This window comes from Macaca nemestrina, chromosome 2 (assembly GCF_043159975.1).
Source record: "Macaca nemestrina isolate mMacNem1 chromosome 2, mMacNem.hap1, whole genome shotgun sequence".
NCBI lineage: Eukaryota > Metazoa > Chordata > Mammalia > Primates > Cercopithecidae > Macaca > Macaca nemestrina.
Genome location: NC_092126.1, coordinates 159,235,121 through 159,254,800, shown reverse-complemented (window position 1 = coordinate 159,254,800; position 19,680 = coordinate 159,235,121). Strand labels below are relative to the sequence as shown.

At 45.6% G+C, this 19,680-nt stretch overlaps 1 protein-coding gene across 18 annotated transcripts in view; it reads left to right on the top strand.

The window, feature by feature from the left end:
* LOC105470260 (kalirin RhoGEF kinase) overlaps positions 1-19,680 on the top strand; it is a 700,354-nt gene that overhangs the window by 524,427 nt on the left and 156,247 nt on the right. For all 18 annotated transcript variants that reach the window (XM_071089172.1, XM_071089152.1, XM_071089145.1 and 15 more), the window contains exon 34: positions 10,484-10,730. In XM_071089172.1, the coding sequence (XP_070945273.1) occupies positions 10,484-10,730 (247 nt within the window). The remainder of the gene's footprint in view (positions 1-10,483; positions 10,731-19,680) is intronic.

The following is a 19,680-nucleotide window of genomic DNA, read 5'->3' as shown; positions in this document are numbered from 1 at the left end:
GAATGTACTCTTTCTTCTGAACATCAATCTGTAAGGCACTCTGCTCCCAGCCAGACCCCTTACAGAGGCAGGTTGTTCCCCTCTCAGGTGCTCCGCCTGTGCCCTCTTCCCATCTCCAGTCCTGGAAGACAGGCTGCCTGTCCCCAGATTACCTAACAATAATTAGAGCAATCAGAGTTTCCTGGTCAACCAGAGGAGAGCTTGGCCTCTTTCCAGGAATTACTTTGCCAGGTTTCTATGTGTGACTGGATAGCTTAACCTCCACCCTACAACCACAGTGTAAATAAATGTGTGTTATCTGCCCTGATTTGGCAACCAGTTCCAAGAATTCTCTTCCCCAGTCTGATTCCAGTCTGTTGTTTCTCTAGGATGCCCAGTATAGGAAGAGCAGAAGGTCACATCCATGGCCCTACAAAGGGAAATTATAGCCTAAATTTAGGGTACTAAATCTTTGAACCCTGGGTTTGGGAATAGTTTACTTTTTTTTTCTTTCTAGTCTGCCAGATTATCTCAATATATGTCATTATGACTTTGAAAATTGATTTCTCTTTGTTTGTTTGTTTTTTGAGATGGAGTCTCACTCTTGTCACCCAGGCTGGAGTGCAATGCTGCAATCTCTGCTCACTGCAACCTCCGCCTCCCAGGTTCAAGTGATTATCCTGCCTCAGCCTCCTGAGTAGCTGGGATTACAGGCGCATGCCACCACGCCTGGCTAATTTTTGTATTTTTGGTAGAGACAGGGTTTCGCCATGTTGACCAGGCTGGTCTTGAACTCCTGACCTCAAGTGATCTGACATGCTAGGATTACAGGCATGAACCACTGCACCCAGCCCTGGAAATGGATTTCTACTCCCTCGACACAAGACATCAGTGCAAGAAAACACATCTTGAGTGCATGCCAAGTTATTACTGGATAAACAATAGATAACATTTATTAAGCATGTAATGCACGTCAGGGTTTACCTGTGTTAATGTAATCCTTCCAACAACTCTATATGGCAGGAATTAATATGATTCCTACTTTACAGATAAGGAAAATGAGCCAAAGAAAGACTAATTAACTTGCTCCAGATAATACAGTTAGTAGCGATGGAGACAGATTCATACCTAAGCAGCCTAGCTCCAGACCCAGTAATCCATAGAAAGGGAAATGATTACCCACATCTGAATAATTGAGGTTTGATGACATTTTGCACTTCCATGAAAATTGTCTCTGGTCTTTGGCCTGGTTTCCTCTGAAGTTCAATTTTCCAGTGTTGCACAGTCCACACAGTAGACAATTTGCAGGAATGCCTGGGGCTTTCAGAGAAGCCCATAACTTCTTATCTCTCTCTAACCATGAGTTGCTCTTTTTTATGTCAGGTTTCACGCAGCCACCTCTCCTCCCTCTTCTGCAGGTAGCCTTGGGATTTTCAGAATCATGTCTATGAGCTCTTTTCTCCTTCCCAAGCTATAGGGTGTGTTGCAGGAAATGCCTTCCTGCGCAAGCACAATCAAAACAGCAATATAGACAGCCTCAGTTAGGCAAAAGGAGCCAGGAGATGCTTCCCTGTAGACAGGACAGTTGGACAGTTACCTCCAGGCTGAGGGGCAGTTTTGCAGAGGCAAAGTTCATTGCCAGGGGTTTAATCCTCCTAGCCGCATCTCTATTGACAGCTTGTGTGGGTTCCCCAGGGGCAATGAGATGAAGATAGAAGGGAGGATAAACACCAGTTGCTACTACTGCCTCTTCTTTCCCTGAGGAGAGGATGGCTCTGCCCTCCTCACCCAAACTTGAGTCAGTGTCTAGTCTAGATGTTCTCTGAAGCCTAGACAGGGAGTACAGAGATAAAGAACAGGCAGAGGCCAGGCACCGTGGCTCACGCCTATAATTCCAGCCCTTTGGGAGGCCAAGGTGGGAGGATCACTTCAGCCCAGGAGTTCGAGACCAGCCTGGGTAACCTGCACCAGCACCAAGGCCTCCTGGGTAACATGGCAAAACCCCATCTCTACTAAAAATACTAAAATTAGCCAGGTTTGGTAGCACGCGCCTGTAATTCCAGCTACTTGGGAGGCAGAGGCAAGAGAACCACTTGACCTGGGAGGTGGAGGTTTGAGAAGCCCCTGTGAATTAAGTTGGGGTTTTTAGTAGGCTACATGCTCAACTTGACCAAAAGGCCCTCAGATTACATTCTCCTTTTTCAGTGTTATTGTTCCATTTTCTGGAAAATTTCCTTGACATTATCTTGCAACTCATCTATGAAATGTTTCAATTCGGCCATAATATTTTTAACTTCTGAGAGCTCTGTCTCATTCTACAACTTTTTCCCTTTATGTAACAGCTTGTTCTTTTTTCATGGATACAATATCCTCTCTTATCTTTCTGAGGATTTTATCGTGTTACTGATGTTTTATTGTCCTGCTTGCATTTTGTTTCCTCCAAGTTCCTGGTCCTTTTTCTGTTTATTTATTTTGGTCTCTGTTAAGGGGGGTTTTCTGAAAAGTCTGGTAATCTATAGCTGAATATTCACATTTATGACGGAGGCACAAAGGCTGACTCGATATTCTGCGTAAAGAAAGGAACTTGTTGACTTAACGTTCTCACTGTGAAGTGATCTGGCGGGGTACTGGAGGTTTTGGGAGCAGAGAGGGATCTCTAAAGGCCAGTACTTGAGTATCTGTACATCTTTTGGTTTCTCCCATGAATGGTTCTAAAATCTCCCTAACATGTTATATGTGGCTGCTAGCATTCTGGGATCCAAGAGGGACAAGGATACTAGCCATCTCTCCATTCTACATTTAAGCCTTCACTGCATTTCATTTTTCAGGAAAGTGCACATAGGATAGAAGAGGGATCTAGGGGTCCCATCTTCCTGTTTTAGCCCCACCTGTAGTTCCACCCTCAGTGCCGTCTGGTGCTTCCACTCCCTGGACCTGTCTGAGGGTTGGGCAGAGATAACTGGCAGGAACTTGAATCTCGTCTTCTCATTCTACCAAGTCAGTATCATTCTTGCATCTGCTTTCTGCCATTAAAGAAAAAAAAAGTTCTCGGCCGGGCAGGAGAATGGCGTGAACCTGGGAGGCGGAGCTTGCAGTGAGCTGAGATCGCGCCACTGCACTCCAGCCTGGGCGACAGAGCGAGACTCCGTCTCAAAAATAAATAAATAAGTAAATAAATAAATAAGTTATCTTGTTCACTACCTCCCATTCTCTTTGTTCTTGTGGATTTATGTCTCCCCTCACTAACACCTTATGTTGTTTTTGTCAGGTTTAGGAATTCATGGAGATATAGCCACATGATTAAAGGGCAAGATAAATTTGGTTGAAAGGGGCTCAGAAAAAAAATTAACAGTTATCTGCAAGACACTAATAGGAATAGGTGGGCAGCCAATGGGAGAGAACTCTCAGACAATGTAACTAGGCATCTCAGTTATATATCAGGCAATAATTCATGGAATTTATTCACTCGCGCATTCAACAGATATTTATCACCTGCTGTATGCCAGGCATTGCTCTAAACTCGAGAGATATGACCATGAGCAAGACAAAATGCTCTGCTCTTCTGGATCTTACATCGGATAAGAGTAACACATAATTTAAGTAAACAAGGCAACACATTAATGGTAAGTGCTCAAGAAAATTCAATCGCACTGTGTCGGAGAGTCAATAGAGAAACTACTCTATTTATCAATTATTAAAACTGGAAGTGGCCCTGGAGTACAATTTCCTCATCTTAAATGTGAGGAAATTTAGGTATGAAGAAGGGAAGGGGCTTGCTGAGTGTCATACATGGATGAAACCTGCACCAGCACCAAGGCCTCCTGATTCCCACTCCTGCATTCTTCCCACTATTAATTACTATGCAGTTCACAAGACCTACAAGACCAGGAGACCACGGTGCTCATTTACGCACCATGGGAAACAGCTAAACCAAATAGCTCCTTCAGTTGCAGTTAGTAGAAGCCACAGTTCCAGCGAGCAAAAATAAAGTAAATTGTAAGCGTTAGCCTCTTAATTGGACCTGGCAGCTCCATGGACTTCCAATATACAAATTGATGTAATCCCAGAGCTCCACGACAATGTTTCTAAATGCCAGACAATGCTTTACACATTTGCTAAAAAAATTATAATCAATTCAAGATAAAAGCACAGCTCTAAGCTCTTTTAAAGGAACCTAGTTTCTGGAGAGCCCTTCAGAGTTTTATAGCAGGGCGGGGACAGAGGTTGAGTAGAGGAAGGATTTGAAGCAGCTATGCTAAAGCATCATCAGCAATTTGGGGCTTTCCTGAAGCTTCTATAGTGGCCCTAGAGCAAAACTGGAAACTGCCCATCACTGTCCCATTTTTCCCCTCAAACCATTATGCCTCCTTGAAATATTTGCATTTTTCCCATTACCTTTGTTGATTTGTTTTAGAGGTTGTTATTGTTGATGTTATCATTACTTTCATTATAAAACAGCACTTATGTGAGAAACACTGGGCAATACTGGAGATTAGAAAGCCGGAGGGAAAATTACCCAGAGTGCACCACCTAACAATACCAGTGTTAACATTTCCACCAGTTTTCTTTCTGTTTGTTTCCTATGAATAGGGTTGCTAAGTTGTTGATGATGTTCACACAGTTATATATACAACTGTACATCTTGTCCTTTAAATTTTTTTTTTTACTTTATATAAGTAGTCTTTAAGCTATTACAAAGTTTTATAAATAATGGCTGCATAATTACTCACTTAGTGAGTAATTCTCTTCCTGTTAGGTTTTTAATTCCCTTCCTGTTAGGTTTTTAAAATAATTTCAACTTCTATGTTAGATTCAAGGGTTACACATGCAGTTTTGTCACCTAGGTATATTGTGTGATGCTGAGGTTTTGGGTACAAATGATCCCGTCACCCAGATAGTGAGCATAGTACCAAACAGGTAACTTTTTAACCCTCACCCACTTCCCACTGGTTAGATTTTTATATTTTAGTATTGGAGGGGGGTGATGTTATTGTAAAATTTTCCTCATTTGAAGAAATGCTATTATGAGCATTTTCATGCTTAAAGTAACTCGTGTGGTGCAGCTCATATTTTTGCATTTGGAAAGGAATCATTATATTCTGCTTTGAGGTGTTTCATGCTAAGGGACATTACCTAATTAGATGAAATCACTTTCTAATGAAGAAATGCCAGGCATTAGCAACAGGTGCAGGGAGTGTTAGGGGGAGGAGAGAAAGACAGTTTTTGCACAGGAGTTGGCAGGACCTCACGGTGCCCTTGAAACCATGCCAAGTAGATATGCTCCAGCTTTATATTTTTTGCCAGCCAGCTCTGGCTGCCTGTGAGGCTGTTCATATGTAGATGTTAATTTATGTGAACTTGGTGCCTCGGGCTGGCTAAGAGTTGTGGAGGAATCAGATGATCAGATGGAAGAAGTTGGCGGGCGGGCAGCCAGGGGAGGAGGAGGAGGTCAGACTTATCTGATGGGCGCTCTTGGGCACAGCTCCCCCTCTGTCAAGAGTATCAGATCCAAGTGCTCTGCAAAGCAGTGTCAGAAGTCAGTATTCACAGTTACCAGAAGGCTCATTTGGCAAGTATTGAGGGCAGGTATCAGACTCTGGGGTAAGGGGGTTTCTTCACAGGGAAGCTTCCTGGAAAGCAATGTGGAATGAAGAGGCAAGAGTGAATCCTCATGTTGCATAAGGGAATCCTCTGTCCCACCATTCCTTTGTTTTTATTATAACAGGAAAAGTATGTGCTGATCTGAGGGAGGTCTGAGTCACCTTCCCTAGTGAGCCTCAGGGTCAGTTCTTCTAGTTAGGGCAAAACTCCATGAAGATGACTTTAAGAAAAAAAAAGATTCATTTACATAATAATGTATGTGCATGTATACAGTTGATACAGTCTGTTACCAAACAACATGCCATCAAAATTGATGTTTAAAATTTCTTCTGTACTCCTTTCCTCCCAAATTTAAATAATAATTCACTAATACCTCCAGAACTTTGTTTTTTGAGATGGAGTCTCACAGTGACACCCAGGCTGGAGTGCAGTGGCATGATCTCGGCTCACTGCAACCTCTACTTCCAGGTTTGCGCGGTTCTCCTGCCTCGGCCTCCCAAGTAGCTGGGACTACAGGCATGCCCCACCGCACCCGGCTAATTTTTTGTAATTTTAGTAGAGACAGGCTTTCACCATGTTGGCCAGGTTGGTCTGGAACTCCTGACCTCAAGTGATCCACCCCACTTGGCCTCCCAAAATGCTGGGATTACAAGCTCAAGCCACTGCACCTGGCCCAGAACTTATTTTTTAGACAATCACTTAGCTCTCTCTGCTTAAGGCACTATCCTAGGTGCTTTAATATTATCTCATTTAATCTTCACAACAAGCTATGAAGTAGGTACTGTCATTATCCCCATTTGACAGATGAAGAAATTGAGACAAAGAGGTGAAGTAACTTGCTCCTGGTCACACAGCTGGTGAGAAGCTGCAGAGCCCATGCCCTAAATGAGGCTCTGCTACCTTGGAGAATGGAGCAGAGACACAGAGGTGCACAAATGGAAGCTCTGAAATGACAACAGGAGAATTCTTCAGGGGTCCTGTCGTCACTCTCTGGATGCCATTGGGAAACCATCAGGGAATAATAACTGTGTCTTTTCCATAATGTGGGGAAGCTCACAGGGACAATCTAGCTCACACAGTGTATACAAGAAGGAGGTTCAGTTAATCTCCAAATATTAATCATGTAAAAATAGACATAAATGAAAGTGATCATTTCTGGTGAATGCGAGAACTTTGAAAATGCAGATGGAGTTACAAAGAGTGGTTACGAAATGTCCCCTGTGTATGTAGCAGTTCATGCTGGAAAGAAGCCAACACAGCTATCACTGCAGAGCCGAAGGAAAGTGAGGACGGGAGGAGCTCCTTCTGCCCCTCTGGGAAGCATTGCGGAGGGCGGGGAGGCCACGTCCACCCAGGGATTGGTCAGCAGGGGCACAGGCCCCACTGGAAATGGCGAGGACCCAGAAAGGAGAGAGACTGGGAAAGTAAGGACAGGGAGTTGGATGGTGACTCAGCAGCAGGCACTTGGGTGGGAAGCCAGGCAGACAATTAGCATCAAGAAGGCTTAGCAGGCCTTAGGCGGCGTTCTAGGGAACTAGGCAGAGAAAATATCTGAGCGCTCCCGGGAAGGGGGCCAAGACTCAGGCATGAAAGGCCAGATAGGGACTTGCTGCTGGAGTGGGAGGATACAGTGAGGGGAATAAGATGAGAGAAGATTCCAGAAGCAGGGGTACAAGATCAGAGAAGAATCAAAAACCTAACCTGAATGCATGCTGAGATTCTGTGCTGCCTACTCAGCTCCCAGCATCTTCTGAGCAGGAATAACGTTGGTCTTAGAATCTCACCCTACAGCTTCCCTGGAGGAGAGGATGAGAAGGGACTGTTGCAGGAGCAGCTCTGCCTGACCCCTCAAACCATTTCCCCAGCACCCTCCCTTGTTGGCCGTTCTTTGGAATTCACTTCTTGCCAGGGTAGGGACCTGGTGTAGTAAATCTTTTTGATCAAGCCATTGAGGTGAAGTGAACCAGGATATTCATCCTGTATTTGAACCATAATGGCTTTTGGGCTGCATGTAAAGCTTGAGCCCGGTTATCTATAACATGTGAGCATGGAAGAAATTGCCCATTGATCTTGTTTCCGCTTCTTCCTTTGTCTGGACTAGGCAGCCTACAGAAGACAAATACCGCCATCTAGTGGCATATCCAGGCTTCTCGCCAGGAACTGTGTCTTTAATTGTAGAGACACAAGCTTGGCTTTTTACCCTCTTCTGTCCAGCCCATGGGTCTGATTGTAACCCGCCCCGGGGGGCAGTGGGTCTTGTATCTGGGTGCCATGCTGGGCCGTTTGCGACTAGAGTTTCAGGCCCCTTCTGCTCTAACAGTCTGCAAAAGGACTACACTCATCCCTGGACTCAACCATGTTGCCCTAAAAGGGCTGCAAGTTGCATCCCCTGCTATGTGTGAGCTTGGCCTCAAGAAGCAACCCTGAGCCTCTGGCATTGTCACAGAGGAGCAGCTCCACTGAGATGCAGAAGCTCAGTGATAAAGAATCTCTCAGTTAGAAAGAATGTCAGTCATCTAGGCCGGCATTCTACATAGTCCATTAGTGAGTTGGAATCAAATTAGTGGGATGTCAACAGCAATTGAGAAAAACATAGAATGTCAGAGTTGAGCTTGTGTTTCAGTGATATATCTATTCACATGTAGTGTTCCCTGGTCAAAATATGAAATGTATTACAGAGCACTTTGGGATCTGAATCCCAGCACTTTGGGAGACTGAAGCAGGAGGATCAATTGAGCCCAGCAGTTCAAGACAAACATCGTGAGACCATGTCTCTACAAAAAAATTTAAAAATTAGCTGGGTGAGGTGGTGCACACCTATGGTCCCAGCCACTCAGCAGGCTGAGGTGGGAGGATCACTTGAGCCAGAGAGGTAGAGGCTGCAGTGAGCCAAGATTGCACCACTGCATTCCAGTCTGGGGTTCAGAACGAGACCCGGTCTGTGGGCAGTGGAAGGCATTCCCAGGCCCTGACCCAGGCCTGCTGAATCATGATGTGTGATTGAGGGGTAGAGCAAGAGAAGAAACTGCTAGGGAATCTTCATTTTATAAGCTCTCTACATGATTTTTGTGTACACTCAGTGCCGAACCACTGATGTTGACATTTCTGAGCTTGAATTTCCTGATGTATGAGATGGAGATGATAGTACTACCTGGTTATTGTGAGGACCAAGTGGATAATTAATGTAAAGGTGTTTTGCTAACTGTAAAAGTACTCTAGAGATTTGAGGGGTCTCCATCCCACAAAATCCTTCTCTATATGATGTTTTTAAGGAGGATAGCACCAGGAGAGTGGGGGAGTGAAGACTGTGCACTTAATGGGACCAGGAGAGTTAAATGGAAAAATATTCCCTTCTGTCTCCTTCCACCTTCTACCTTCTGTCCTGCAGATTTCCTGATCTGATCCCAATGGCAGTCCTGTGGGAATGTGGTTAGCACAGACCCCCTGCCCTGTGACTGGTGGTGACGCATATTGCCAACATCAGTCTGATGCATTATTTTAACCTTTTCAAGCCCCCTCTGAAATCGAAGTCCCTTTACTGGAAATTTCTTACAGTCCTGAATGCTGAGCTTTTGGTCCTGGTGGGACTGTTAATTCTCTACTCACTGTGACGTTCACTGTGTATGCCGTTGGGCAGAAGCTTCCCAGAATGTGTGTGAAATGGCTACACAACATGTTTGGACAAGTGCATTCATATGGCCACTGATGCAGAAAATTTGGGCCCTGAAGGCTTACATCAGAGATGCACAGACTGAAGTCGCTTCCCTGGAGGTGGTGCAGGGACTTTGCCTCCAAACTGCTTTTGGGGTGAACTTTAGAGGATAACAGGCTAGCAAGCTGGGCCTCATCCTCCTCATTCCTTCCCTTCCCTACCTGTCACTCTGCCCTTCAGTGCAGCTGTTCTTCCAAGAGGGAGACTGTACTTAGTTCTATGAGACAAACTAATAACCAAATGGATTCTCATGGAAATATGAAGCCAGAGGAAAGGGGGGAAGTGGGGCCAAATCCCCAAGGCGAAAAAGTGAGAACTCCCAGCATTCAGCAGTAGGGGTTGTTCCTGTCAGCCCCTTTTATTGGTTCTGCAACAGGATCAGTGAAGTAGGAAAAAGGCGGTGTGGAGCGAAGCCGGCATGGAGCGTGAGGGCTGGGGGTATGTTCCTAAGGAAGAAGTGGCCCGTCTCCCTTCTCATGCTTCCTCCCAGTCTCTAGTGCCTGAGCCTTGGAGGCTATTCCCCTCCCAGACAGACATTGCTTTACTTCTGCCTTTGAATTGAAGCCTCATTCTTTTTGTAGTCCTCGTAGCCTCAATTTTAGGCTGATGGCTCCAGTAAGAGGTGGGGATGGGAGGTGTTGCAGGGGTTAGAAGGAAGGAAGGTTGTCTCTTCCATTATCCCCTATCATCTAGTGAGAATCTAGTGGGAGGGGTGAGTTAGAATAGATGCCCATACAATAGGAGTCTGAGGGTCGTAGTCAGGGCAGGGACAGAGCACAGGGTAAAACCCTTGGAAGGAGTAAAGGGGCATACAGGGAAGGGGTTTAATGGCACAATTAGCTGAAGCTTGGCAAAAGAATAATGAGCTCTAACGAAGCAAGAGGAATTAGAATCAAAGCCCTGGTTCTGGGCAGGCTTCAGACTGTGGCTACAGCTAGAAAGCCTGAGTGATTGAATATAGCACTGTGCTAATTACATTTTTTTTCTTGTTTTCTTTCCTGTTCTCAACTCTCCTTTTCATCTTCTGCCGTCTCTCCGCCCTAAACACCATTTTTCCCCTTTTTCCCCCTTCTCTTCCTCCTTACCTCTGGTCTCACACATTCTTTGTCCCCTCTCACCAACCCTCTCATATTTCTCCCCCTTCCTCCTCCTGCCCTCCTGTTCTACTCCCTCCACCACCACCCACCAAAGCTCTCTGGCGGATGTGAGCTGACAGTAGTCCTCCAGGACTTCAGTGCGGGCCACAGCAGCGAGCTGACCATCCAGGTGGGGCAGACGGTGGAGCTGCTGGAGCGGCCCAGCGAGCGGCCTGGTTGGTGTCTGGTCCGCACCACAGAACGGAGCCCGCCCCTGGAGGGCCTGGTCCCCAGCAGCGCCCTGTGCATCTCACACTCCCGAAGCAGTGTGGAGATGGACTGCTTCTTCCCCTTGGTGAAAGGTAGGAGAACAGAGTGGGTGGGAGGCACAGACCAATGAGGCCATGAGCGCTGGCCTGACTCTAGCTGAAGACCACCATGGAAGCGACCTGTCTCGTGGACCCATTTTGACCCTGTGGGGTTTCTTTGGGACCTGATTGTGAAGTGAATGGGTTGGGAACTTGGAGAGGAAGAGCTACCAAGTAACTGTGTGTGACTTTGGGAAGGTCATTTAGCCTTCGTGAGTCAGTTTCATCTTAGAAATGAAGGTTGAATTAAGTAACGTCTAAGATCTCTTCCGGTTTTCTCATTGTATCACACTACATTCGGAAAAGTCCTCTTCTACCTTTGGCCAAATATGGCTTAGACTCATCCTTTCTCCACTGACCCACTCCCCTCCACAGCAACTTCTGGCTCTCTGACCCCTCACCAAGTACTCTCATGCTGACCTGGAGACACCAGGCACACCCAGGGAGGAGCCACAGCTGAGTCAGATCTGATCCTGCCCTCAGCCCAGCCAGGGTTTGAGGTCCATGACTCCTTCATGTGCCTTCAACAGATAAAGTATTCTAGCCTTGGCTTTTATTGTATGTAAGCTCTGTGTTCCCTTCACATGCCTGTTTACTCACTTTTTCTCATGCCAGGGAGACTAAACTCCTCATGACGGTGGTTCTTTAGGGGTGGTCTCTGGATTAGTAATATCAGCATGCCCTGGGAACCTGTTAGAAATGCAGGTGCCAGCCTGGGCAACATAGTGAGACCCTGTCTCTACAAAAATTTAAAAATGCAAGGTGGCACACGCCTCTAGTCCCAGCAACTTGGGAGGCTGAGGCAGGAGAATCACTTGAACTCGAGAGGCTGAGGTTGCAGTGAGGTTCCAGTGAGCCAAGATTGTGTACTGCACTCCAGCCTGGGCAACAGAGTGAGACTGTCTCAAAAAAAAAAAAAAAAAAAAAATTTAAAAAATTAGCTGGGCAAGGTGGTGTGCACTTGTAGTCCCAACTACTCGGGGCACGGTGAGGCAGGAGGATCAGTTGAGCCCAGGAGTTTGAGGCTGCAGTGAGCTATGATTGCACTGCTGCACTCCAACCTGGCTGACAGCAAGACCCCACCTCTAAAAATAAAAAATCAAAGTTAAAAGAAAAATCCAGGTACAGTGGCTCACACCTGTAATCCCAACCCTTTGGGAGGCTGGCTTGAGGCCAGGAGTTTGAGACCAGCCTGGGCAACATAGTGAGACCCCCATCTCTACAAAAATAAAAAAATTTAGCCAGGCATGGTGGCACACGCCTGTAGTCCCAGCTACTCAGTTGGGGGCTGGGGTAGGAGGATCACTTGAGCCTGGGAGGACAAGACTGCAGTAAACCATGCTTGCACCACTGCACTCCAGCCTGGGTGACAGAGCAAGGTCCTGCCTCAAAAAAGTTTTTTTTTCATTTGATTTTAAAAAAGAAAGAAACACAAATGATCAGAACCCCCACTCCTCCAGAACTGGTAGGTCCCAACAGTCTGTGTTTTAACAAGCCCTCCAGGTGGCTCTGATGCACATTTGAGTTTGAGATCCACTGACTTGTGAAGTCCAAGTGGCAGAGGCCTTGCAGCCAAGCATTTTACACTGGGGAAGCCAAAGACAGGCTGTAGTTCTGGGCTTATTTTTGTAACTGGCCAGATCATCAGCAGCAGAGATGCCTTCTATGCAGACGTGTGCTAGATATTTCTAGGAGAGGAAGATGGGGATGAGGGTCAGCATGGAGACCTGCTGCAGGCTTCCTGATAATTGCCGTGAACTGAGAACATGTTTAAAACGCTCTGGTGTCTGGAGTGCCATCTGGTCTACCTCCAAAGCCTGACTTCCTTTCCTCCACTAGATGGCAGCAGCAGGCTGCATTGTTTGTGCTGCATCCAGCCTGCCAGGTTTTTCCCACCAGGAGAAAAATGTCAGCTAAAATCGCCGCCCTGATTCTCCTCGCGCTCTCCACTCCCAATTTAGTCATTGCCTGCTTTCCCCTCTGTCCTCTGAGGACTAAGGAGGGACTATGTCAGGAAGTTGTTTGGGAATTTGAAATTGCAGGCACAAGAGGAAAATCAAGAAAACTGAGGAATCTGGTTCCACTTGAGGTCTAACCAAGAGAACAGGGTACACAGAAGGTAGATTATTGTGAGGGTAAAATGAGGTAACGGAGACAAAACACATCAGTGCCTGGCATTCAATGCACCTTAGTTGTCATGATAAGTTTTGGCTATTATATTATTTGCCATAGATTATCCAGCAAAATAACTACACACTCCCACAAGTCCAGCTGAGAGACCCATCTGCAGAGGAAACCAAGCACAGCAATTCATTTGTGGCAAAAGGCTAACGTTCCTTGGATCCCCAAGTGTGGGTCGTTTTCATCAGGAGGGACTCAGCTTCAAGGGAAGATGAGACTTCCTGACCTAGACCTGGCCTCCTAGCCCGAGGCTGGGTGAAATGTGCACTCCCTCCCTGCTGGGGCTGCCACATGTGCAACTTGGCAGGAGCAAAGCCAAGGTGGAAAATCAGAGAGCAGTGTCAGAGTCAATCTGTGATCCCGAGGTGGGAGGTGGAAGCATTCAGGGTAAGAACTGCACAGGACTGGGGGTTCTCTCTACTATAGGACAGATTAGTGGAGATTTAACTAAAAATAGGAGCTGCAGACCAGGAATGGAAAATAGAGGCAAGAGACAAAACTGGGAGGGAGGCTGTCATAGAACTTTCCAGTTAACTCTGCCAACCAGCATAGCTTCTTAAAGGTACCAGCAGTGCCTATCACCGATTTCCCTAGCTCTTTTCATTTCCAGGTTGGTTCCTGTTTCCCCTAGGTTAGGCCAGTTATGCTGAGCCTTCAAATGGCAACTTGTGAGGTCTTACTATCTTCTCACCCATGTGAGCTCTGAATACAGAGGTCCTCAACTCCCGGTAGTCAAGGACCTAAGTCGGCCAGGCGCGGTGGCTCACTCCTATAATCCCAGCACTTTGGGAGGCTGAAGCAGGTGGATTGCTCAGGCTCTGGAGTTTGAGACCAGCCTGGGCAACATGGTGAAACCCTGTCTCTACAAAAAATTTTAAAATTAGCCAGGTGGGTGGTGTGCACCTATATAGTCCCAGCTACTCGGGAGGCTGAGGTGGGAGGATCACACCACTGTGCTGCAGCCTGGGTGACAGAGTAAAACCCTGTCTCAAAAAAAAAAAAAAAAAAAAAAAAGGGACCTAACTCTGCATTCTCCATGGAGCATTCCTTATGCCCTTAACTAGACCTCATTTGAAAGTACGTGCAGTCATGCACATGGCCCAGCCTCAAAACCCTTTCCCTCTCTCTCTGGGGTCTGCCCAGAATGTTGGCCTTAGCTAAGACCCAATAAGCTGTTCCTTCTCTTATTCCAGCTGGCTGCCTGCTGGCAAACCGCCTTTTCTTCTCTCAGCAGTAATTTGTCTCCAGTGGGTGCTTTACCTTATAAGTTATGCACAACTAGATTGAGAATAAAATGTTCCTCTGGGGGTTGTGGAATAGGACAGAATGGTCTCATCTGGTGTCAGGAGGTTGGAATCAATTCCTCTTCAATTCCTATAAGAGAACTGATCCTCTTAGCATTTGCAGAGAGCACCAAGTCAGCACTCTCGCAGGCTGTGTGAAACAGGGACTATGTGTGATGGCTAAGTACCTCGTGAGTGCTCAGGCCATGACCATCACCCCAGCTGTGGGGGCAAGAGAACCACAGGATGGTTCTTGATGGTCCACTAGAACAGGGTTCTCAACGCTGGCTGCACATAAGAATCATCTGTGAGCTTTTCCAAATGGCAGTGCCCAGACCCCACCTAGAACAAATGGAATCAGAATCTCTGGATGGGGCCTGAGGGGTCAGTATTTTTAAGTGTTCCGTAGGTGAATCTAAGGTGCAGTCAGGGTTGAGAGCCACTGCACTAGCCTGGTCTCCTCTCTTCCAGGGGAACACTCAGGCTCAGGAAAGCAAGGTGACCTCCTGGAAGCCACAGGGAGTCTGTGGCAGAGCTGGCGCAGACCAGGGCTCCCAACACCTGTTGGGCTTCTGGGTAGTGCTAGGGCTCCTCTCTGCTCTTCCCTCCTCTGCCTTCTGTGGGAGCAGTGGTTGGTTATTTCCTCCTAATATGTCTTGGTGTCATTCCTGATGGGGTTGGTGAAAACGAGTGGGGCTGTGTGACAGAATTGGGGTGGGGCTGCCTTTCCTGCTACTTTACTGCCACCCTGACATCTTAGGGCTTCTCACCGGGATTGGGCCCTCCAGCCCTAGTCCTGCCTTGCCACAGTCCCCTCTCACTTTCACAGCAGCAGGTGGTGGAGGGCAGCACCTCCCAAGAGGCAAGCCTTTGTAGCAGTGGTTTCCAACTCTGGATGCACCTTGGAAACCACCTGGAGGAGGTTTCTAAAGATACTGGTGCCTCATACCCACCCCAGAACAATTAATCCAGCTGCCAAGGACCTGGGCATCAGTGTATTTTTAAGCTCCTTCATGAAAAAAAGAAAAAAATTAGCTGGGCATAGTGGCGTGCACCTGTAGTCCCAGCTACTCAGGAGGCTGAGATGGGAGGATTGCTTGAGGCTGAGGGTTCAAGGCTATATAGTGAACTGTGTTCACACCACTGCACTCCAGCCTGGGCAAAAGAGCGAGACCCTATCTCGGGGAAAAAAAAATGAAGAACAAACTTAGTGATTCTGATGTTCCCTTAGGGTTGAGAACCACTGCTTTGTGGACTCGGCATGCCCAGGGTGTCAAGCTTAGGAGATACTTAAAGATGTATTAGAAGGGTTAAGGGTTAATACCCAGATTATATAAAGAACTTCTGCAACTCAACAACAACAACAAAAAAAAACTACATTTATAAATGGGCAAAAGACTTAAACAGAAATTTCTCCCAGGAAGATATACCAGTGATGAATAAGTACATGAAAAGATATTCAACATCACTAATTATTGCCAGAAAAATAAAAAAACAATGACTTGCCACTGCAAAGGATGGCTACTGTTTAAAATGTGCACACACAGAAAATAACAGGTGTTGATGAGGATGTGGAGAAATTGGAACCCTTGTACGCTGCTGGTGGGAATGCAAAATGGTACAGCTGCCATGCAAAACAGTATGGGATTCCTCAAAAAAGTAAAAATAAGGTTATCATATCATATCATTCTAGCAATCCAACATCTAAGTATATATCCAATAGAATTGAAAGCAAGGACACAAACAGAAATTTGTACACCCATGCTCATAGCATTATTCACAATAGTCAAAAGGTGAAAGCAACCCCAGTGTCCAGCAACAGGTGAATGGAATATATACATACAATGGGATAATATTCAGCCTTAGAAAGTTAGGAAATTCTAACACATGCCACAACATGAATGAACCTTGAGGACATTAGGATAAGTGAAATAAGCCAGACACAAAAGGACAAATACTATATGATTCCATTTAAATGAAATACCTTTAGTAGTCAACTTTTTAGCTGTAGAAAGAATGATGATTGCCAGGGGCTGGAGGGAATGGGGAATTAGTGCCTATTGGGTACAGAGTTTCAGTTTTGCAAGATGAAAAATGTTCTGGAGACAGATGGTGATGATGGTTGCATGACAATATGAATGGACCTAATGCCACTGAACTGTACACTTAAAAATGGCAAGAATGGCTTTTTAAAAAGTATTGGTCCTGGGTACTTCTGCCCCAGGCTCCAAAAACCAATCTAGGTTCTTCTGTACCTGGCTGTACAGGACACCTGTGTTCCTTTTCCTGTGCACTTTCTTCCCTGGCTGGGGCTGAGGGTCTGGAGAAGCTGTAAGGAAATACCTCTCCGCTTATGAAACCAAGCCCAAGGCTTCCCCCGTGAGCCTCAGAAGCAGATGCTCTAGAGGAGAGATGCAGTGGCCCATGGCACCCCTGGCTTGTTCATGAGGAGTCCTCTCCCTGGGGGCCTCCTGATGATTTCTACTGTTACCACCTACCTGGCCTCAGGAACAGCTTCTCCATGCTGTGGAAGGTGGTGGAGAACCATGGAGAAAACTTGGGCTCTGAAGGCAATTACCACCAACAGCCTGAGAATGCTGGGCAAGTTTGATACTGTCCACTTGTGTTAAGTGTGTCACCAACTCACAAAAATACTTAACACTTATTGAGCTTTACCATGGGCCAGGTTCTGGGTTGCTTTAATGCTAATAACAATAATATTTTCCTCATCCCTCAGATAAAGACACTGAGTCTTAAAGAGATTAGGTAACATGCTGAAAGTCACATAGCTGACAAGCAGTGGGCCTAAATTTGAACGCATGCCTGTCCATTTCCCAAGGTCTCACTTTACCACTGTGTTCTACACCCTCCCAAGTCTGAAAGCCTTGAGACAGGCACTTTAGTTTATTCTCCCATCTGACTTGGCTCCCTTTGTTAGCCAGTCTGGCTGAATCTAAAGAGCATCAACCCCATTATAGTTACACATACCCACCTTTCCACTCTCCCTCTCACCTCTGGCCCCAAATGCCCCACTCTCTAGGAGGAGTGGCAGCAGTCAGGGACAGATTTTGTCCTGTGGGTGCTTTGCCAACTAATAAGATTCTGATGTCCTCAGCTGGGGCAGAATGACTCCAAGGAGCACTCTGGACAGCAGGCTGAGTTTAGTCCAGCTCTGATAGCGGCCTGCCAACCCCTGGTGCTGGTCCAGCCTGTTCAACAGCTTGTCTGCAAGATGGAAGTTCCCTGCACTTTCTGCCGCCAGGAGCCAAAATGCCAAAAAGTTCAGCCTCCTCTGCCTACCAGGAGAGTCCTCCAAAGGTCTCTCTCTACCTCTTACTTTTCAGTATAATTCTGCATTAGGAGCCCTACCCTCAGGTTTTTCATTTATTGCATAATCCCTAACATGGCTTCACTATGGGAGGCTAAAAAATAATTAGAGGATGAATATTCCCTAAACATTTCCTTTCAGGTATGAAGTGATATGTTATAAATTGCAGTTTGCTGATTTACTTCATCCTACAATCCTCAATTGCAGGATGGTGCTTTGTTAACATATACCTCAATTTTTTTCATGAGGCAAAATACGATCCTTCAATCCTCTTCATTTGTATAGGATTGTACCTGTAATTGACTAGATGTGAGGTAGTCCTTTGAGATTCAGAACTCACTTCCTCATAGAAGCAAAAGTATACTTGGGAGTATGATCAATGAGGGTGAGAACAGGTTTCCATACTAGCCCACAACATTTTCCTTTATATTAGCATAGCTAAATTACAGTATGTTTGCAATGAAAAGGTGTGGTACGGTGTTTTTAAAAATTCTAATACTGTTGGGTAAGAATAGTTGAAACCCAAAAATAATGCATTTGAATAAGAAATGTTGTAATTTATTTGAGTACTGATACGTTTTGAAGAAAAGTGTGTTTAAAGATAGATGGAGAGATTCTAAAAGGAGCTCCTTGACATTTTTCAGAATTATAAAAAGTTAGAGTTGAAACGTTCTCTTTTTATAACTGGATAAAACTGGTTCTTGATTAGATTTAATTTCACTCCAGAACATTGGCTTCTTTTGGCTCCTGGGATCTTAGAATTGAGAAACAGGTGGAAGGTGTTCTAGCTCACTCTCTTTCCTAATACAAGAAACCCCTTCCACAATGTCCTTGACAAGTGATCGGCTATGCATTACTTGAGCACTTCTAGGGACTGGGAGCTTATTACTTTTAGAGAAAGCCTGTTGGATTTTAGTGTAATTCTAAGGGTTAGAATATTCCTCATATATAGCAGTGAAATCCAAATACTTTCTACCCACGTCTCCTTCTATTCTCCCCTGTCCGAGCCCCCAGTGTAAATCCACCAGTGCTAATTCTTATTCTCCCTCTCCTTCTGATCTGTATCTAGAAGTAATACAATTTGCAGATAAAATGTTAAACACCTCTTTCTGAAGCGATAAGAGCTAGCAATTTCTCCATAAATCCTTTTATTAAATGCTTAGAGCAGAACAAAATGTTTTTAATTAAATTAAATAATCCTGACTTGTTTAAAATGATTGTTTGTGTTTATGGATTAAGAGTCCTTTCCCACATCCTTGGATTTGAGAACTTCAGAGTCCATCCTTTCCCTTGAACTTTGGGTATCCCCTGGTTTCTCACTCACAGACATCTGATCTGTTATCCTCTCTGGGCATAGAGCTTATAGGCAAGTGCCTTCCACTCTGAGACTCTCTACAGGCTGGCCTTTTTTCCTAGTTATTCCCTACAGTCATTCATATTGCTATTTGTTCTAAAGTAGCATTTTTATTACCTTTTATTTATGTCTTCTGAATTACCTCTAGGATCCTTTCCACTTCTAAAAATGTGGGGTTTTTTTTTTCTCTCTGCATCAGGTAATTACCTTTGTTAATAAAGAGGGATTAACCAAAGTATCCTGTGTTTATTTTATTTTTTATTTTGGAGACAGGGTCTCACCTTGTTGCCAAGGCTGGAGTGCATTGGCAAGTAGCTGGGACCACAGGCTCTCGCCACCATCCCTAGCTAATTTTTGTATTTTTTTGTAGAGATGAGGTTTCACCACGTTGCTCAGGCTGGTCTTGAACTCCTGAGCTCGAGCAATCTGTGTGCCTTGGCCTTCCAAAGTGCTGAGATTACAGGTGTGAACCACTGCACCCAGCCAAAGTATCCCATTTTTGATGCATATAAGCATAGCATAAATATCTTCATTTTGAGGTCCAATGTTTTAGTTTGGGGTGCATGAAATCTCCCTTTTTGTAGTAAAAAATGGTTGAGGCTGGGTGCAATGGCTCACATCTTTAACCCCAGCACTTTGGGAGGCCAAGGCAGGTGGATCACTTGAGCTCAGGAGTTCTAGACCAGACTGGGCAACATGATGAAACCCCATCTCTACCAAAAATACAAAAAAATTAGCTGGGCATGCTGGCATGCACCTGTGGTCCCAGCTGCTGGGGGTAGGGGTGGGGGAAGGGCT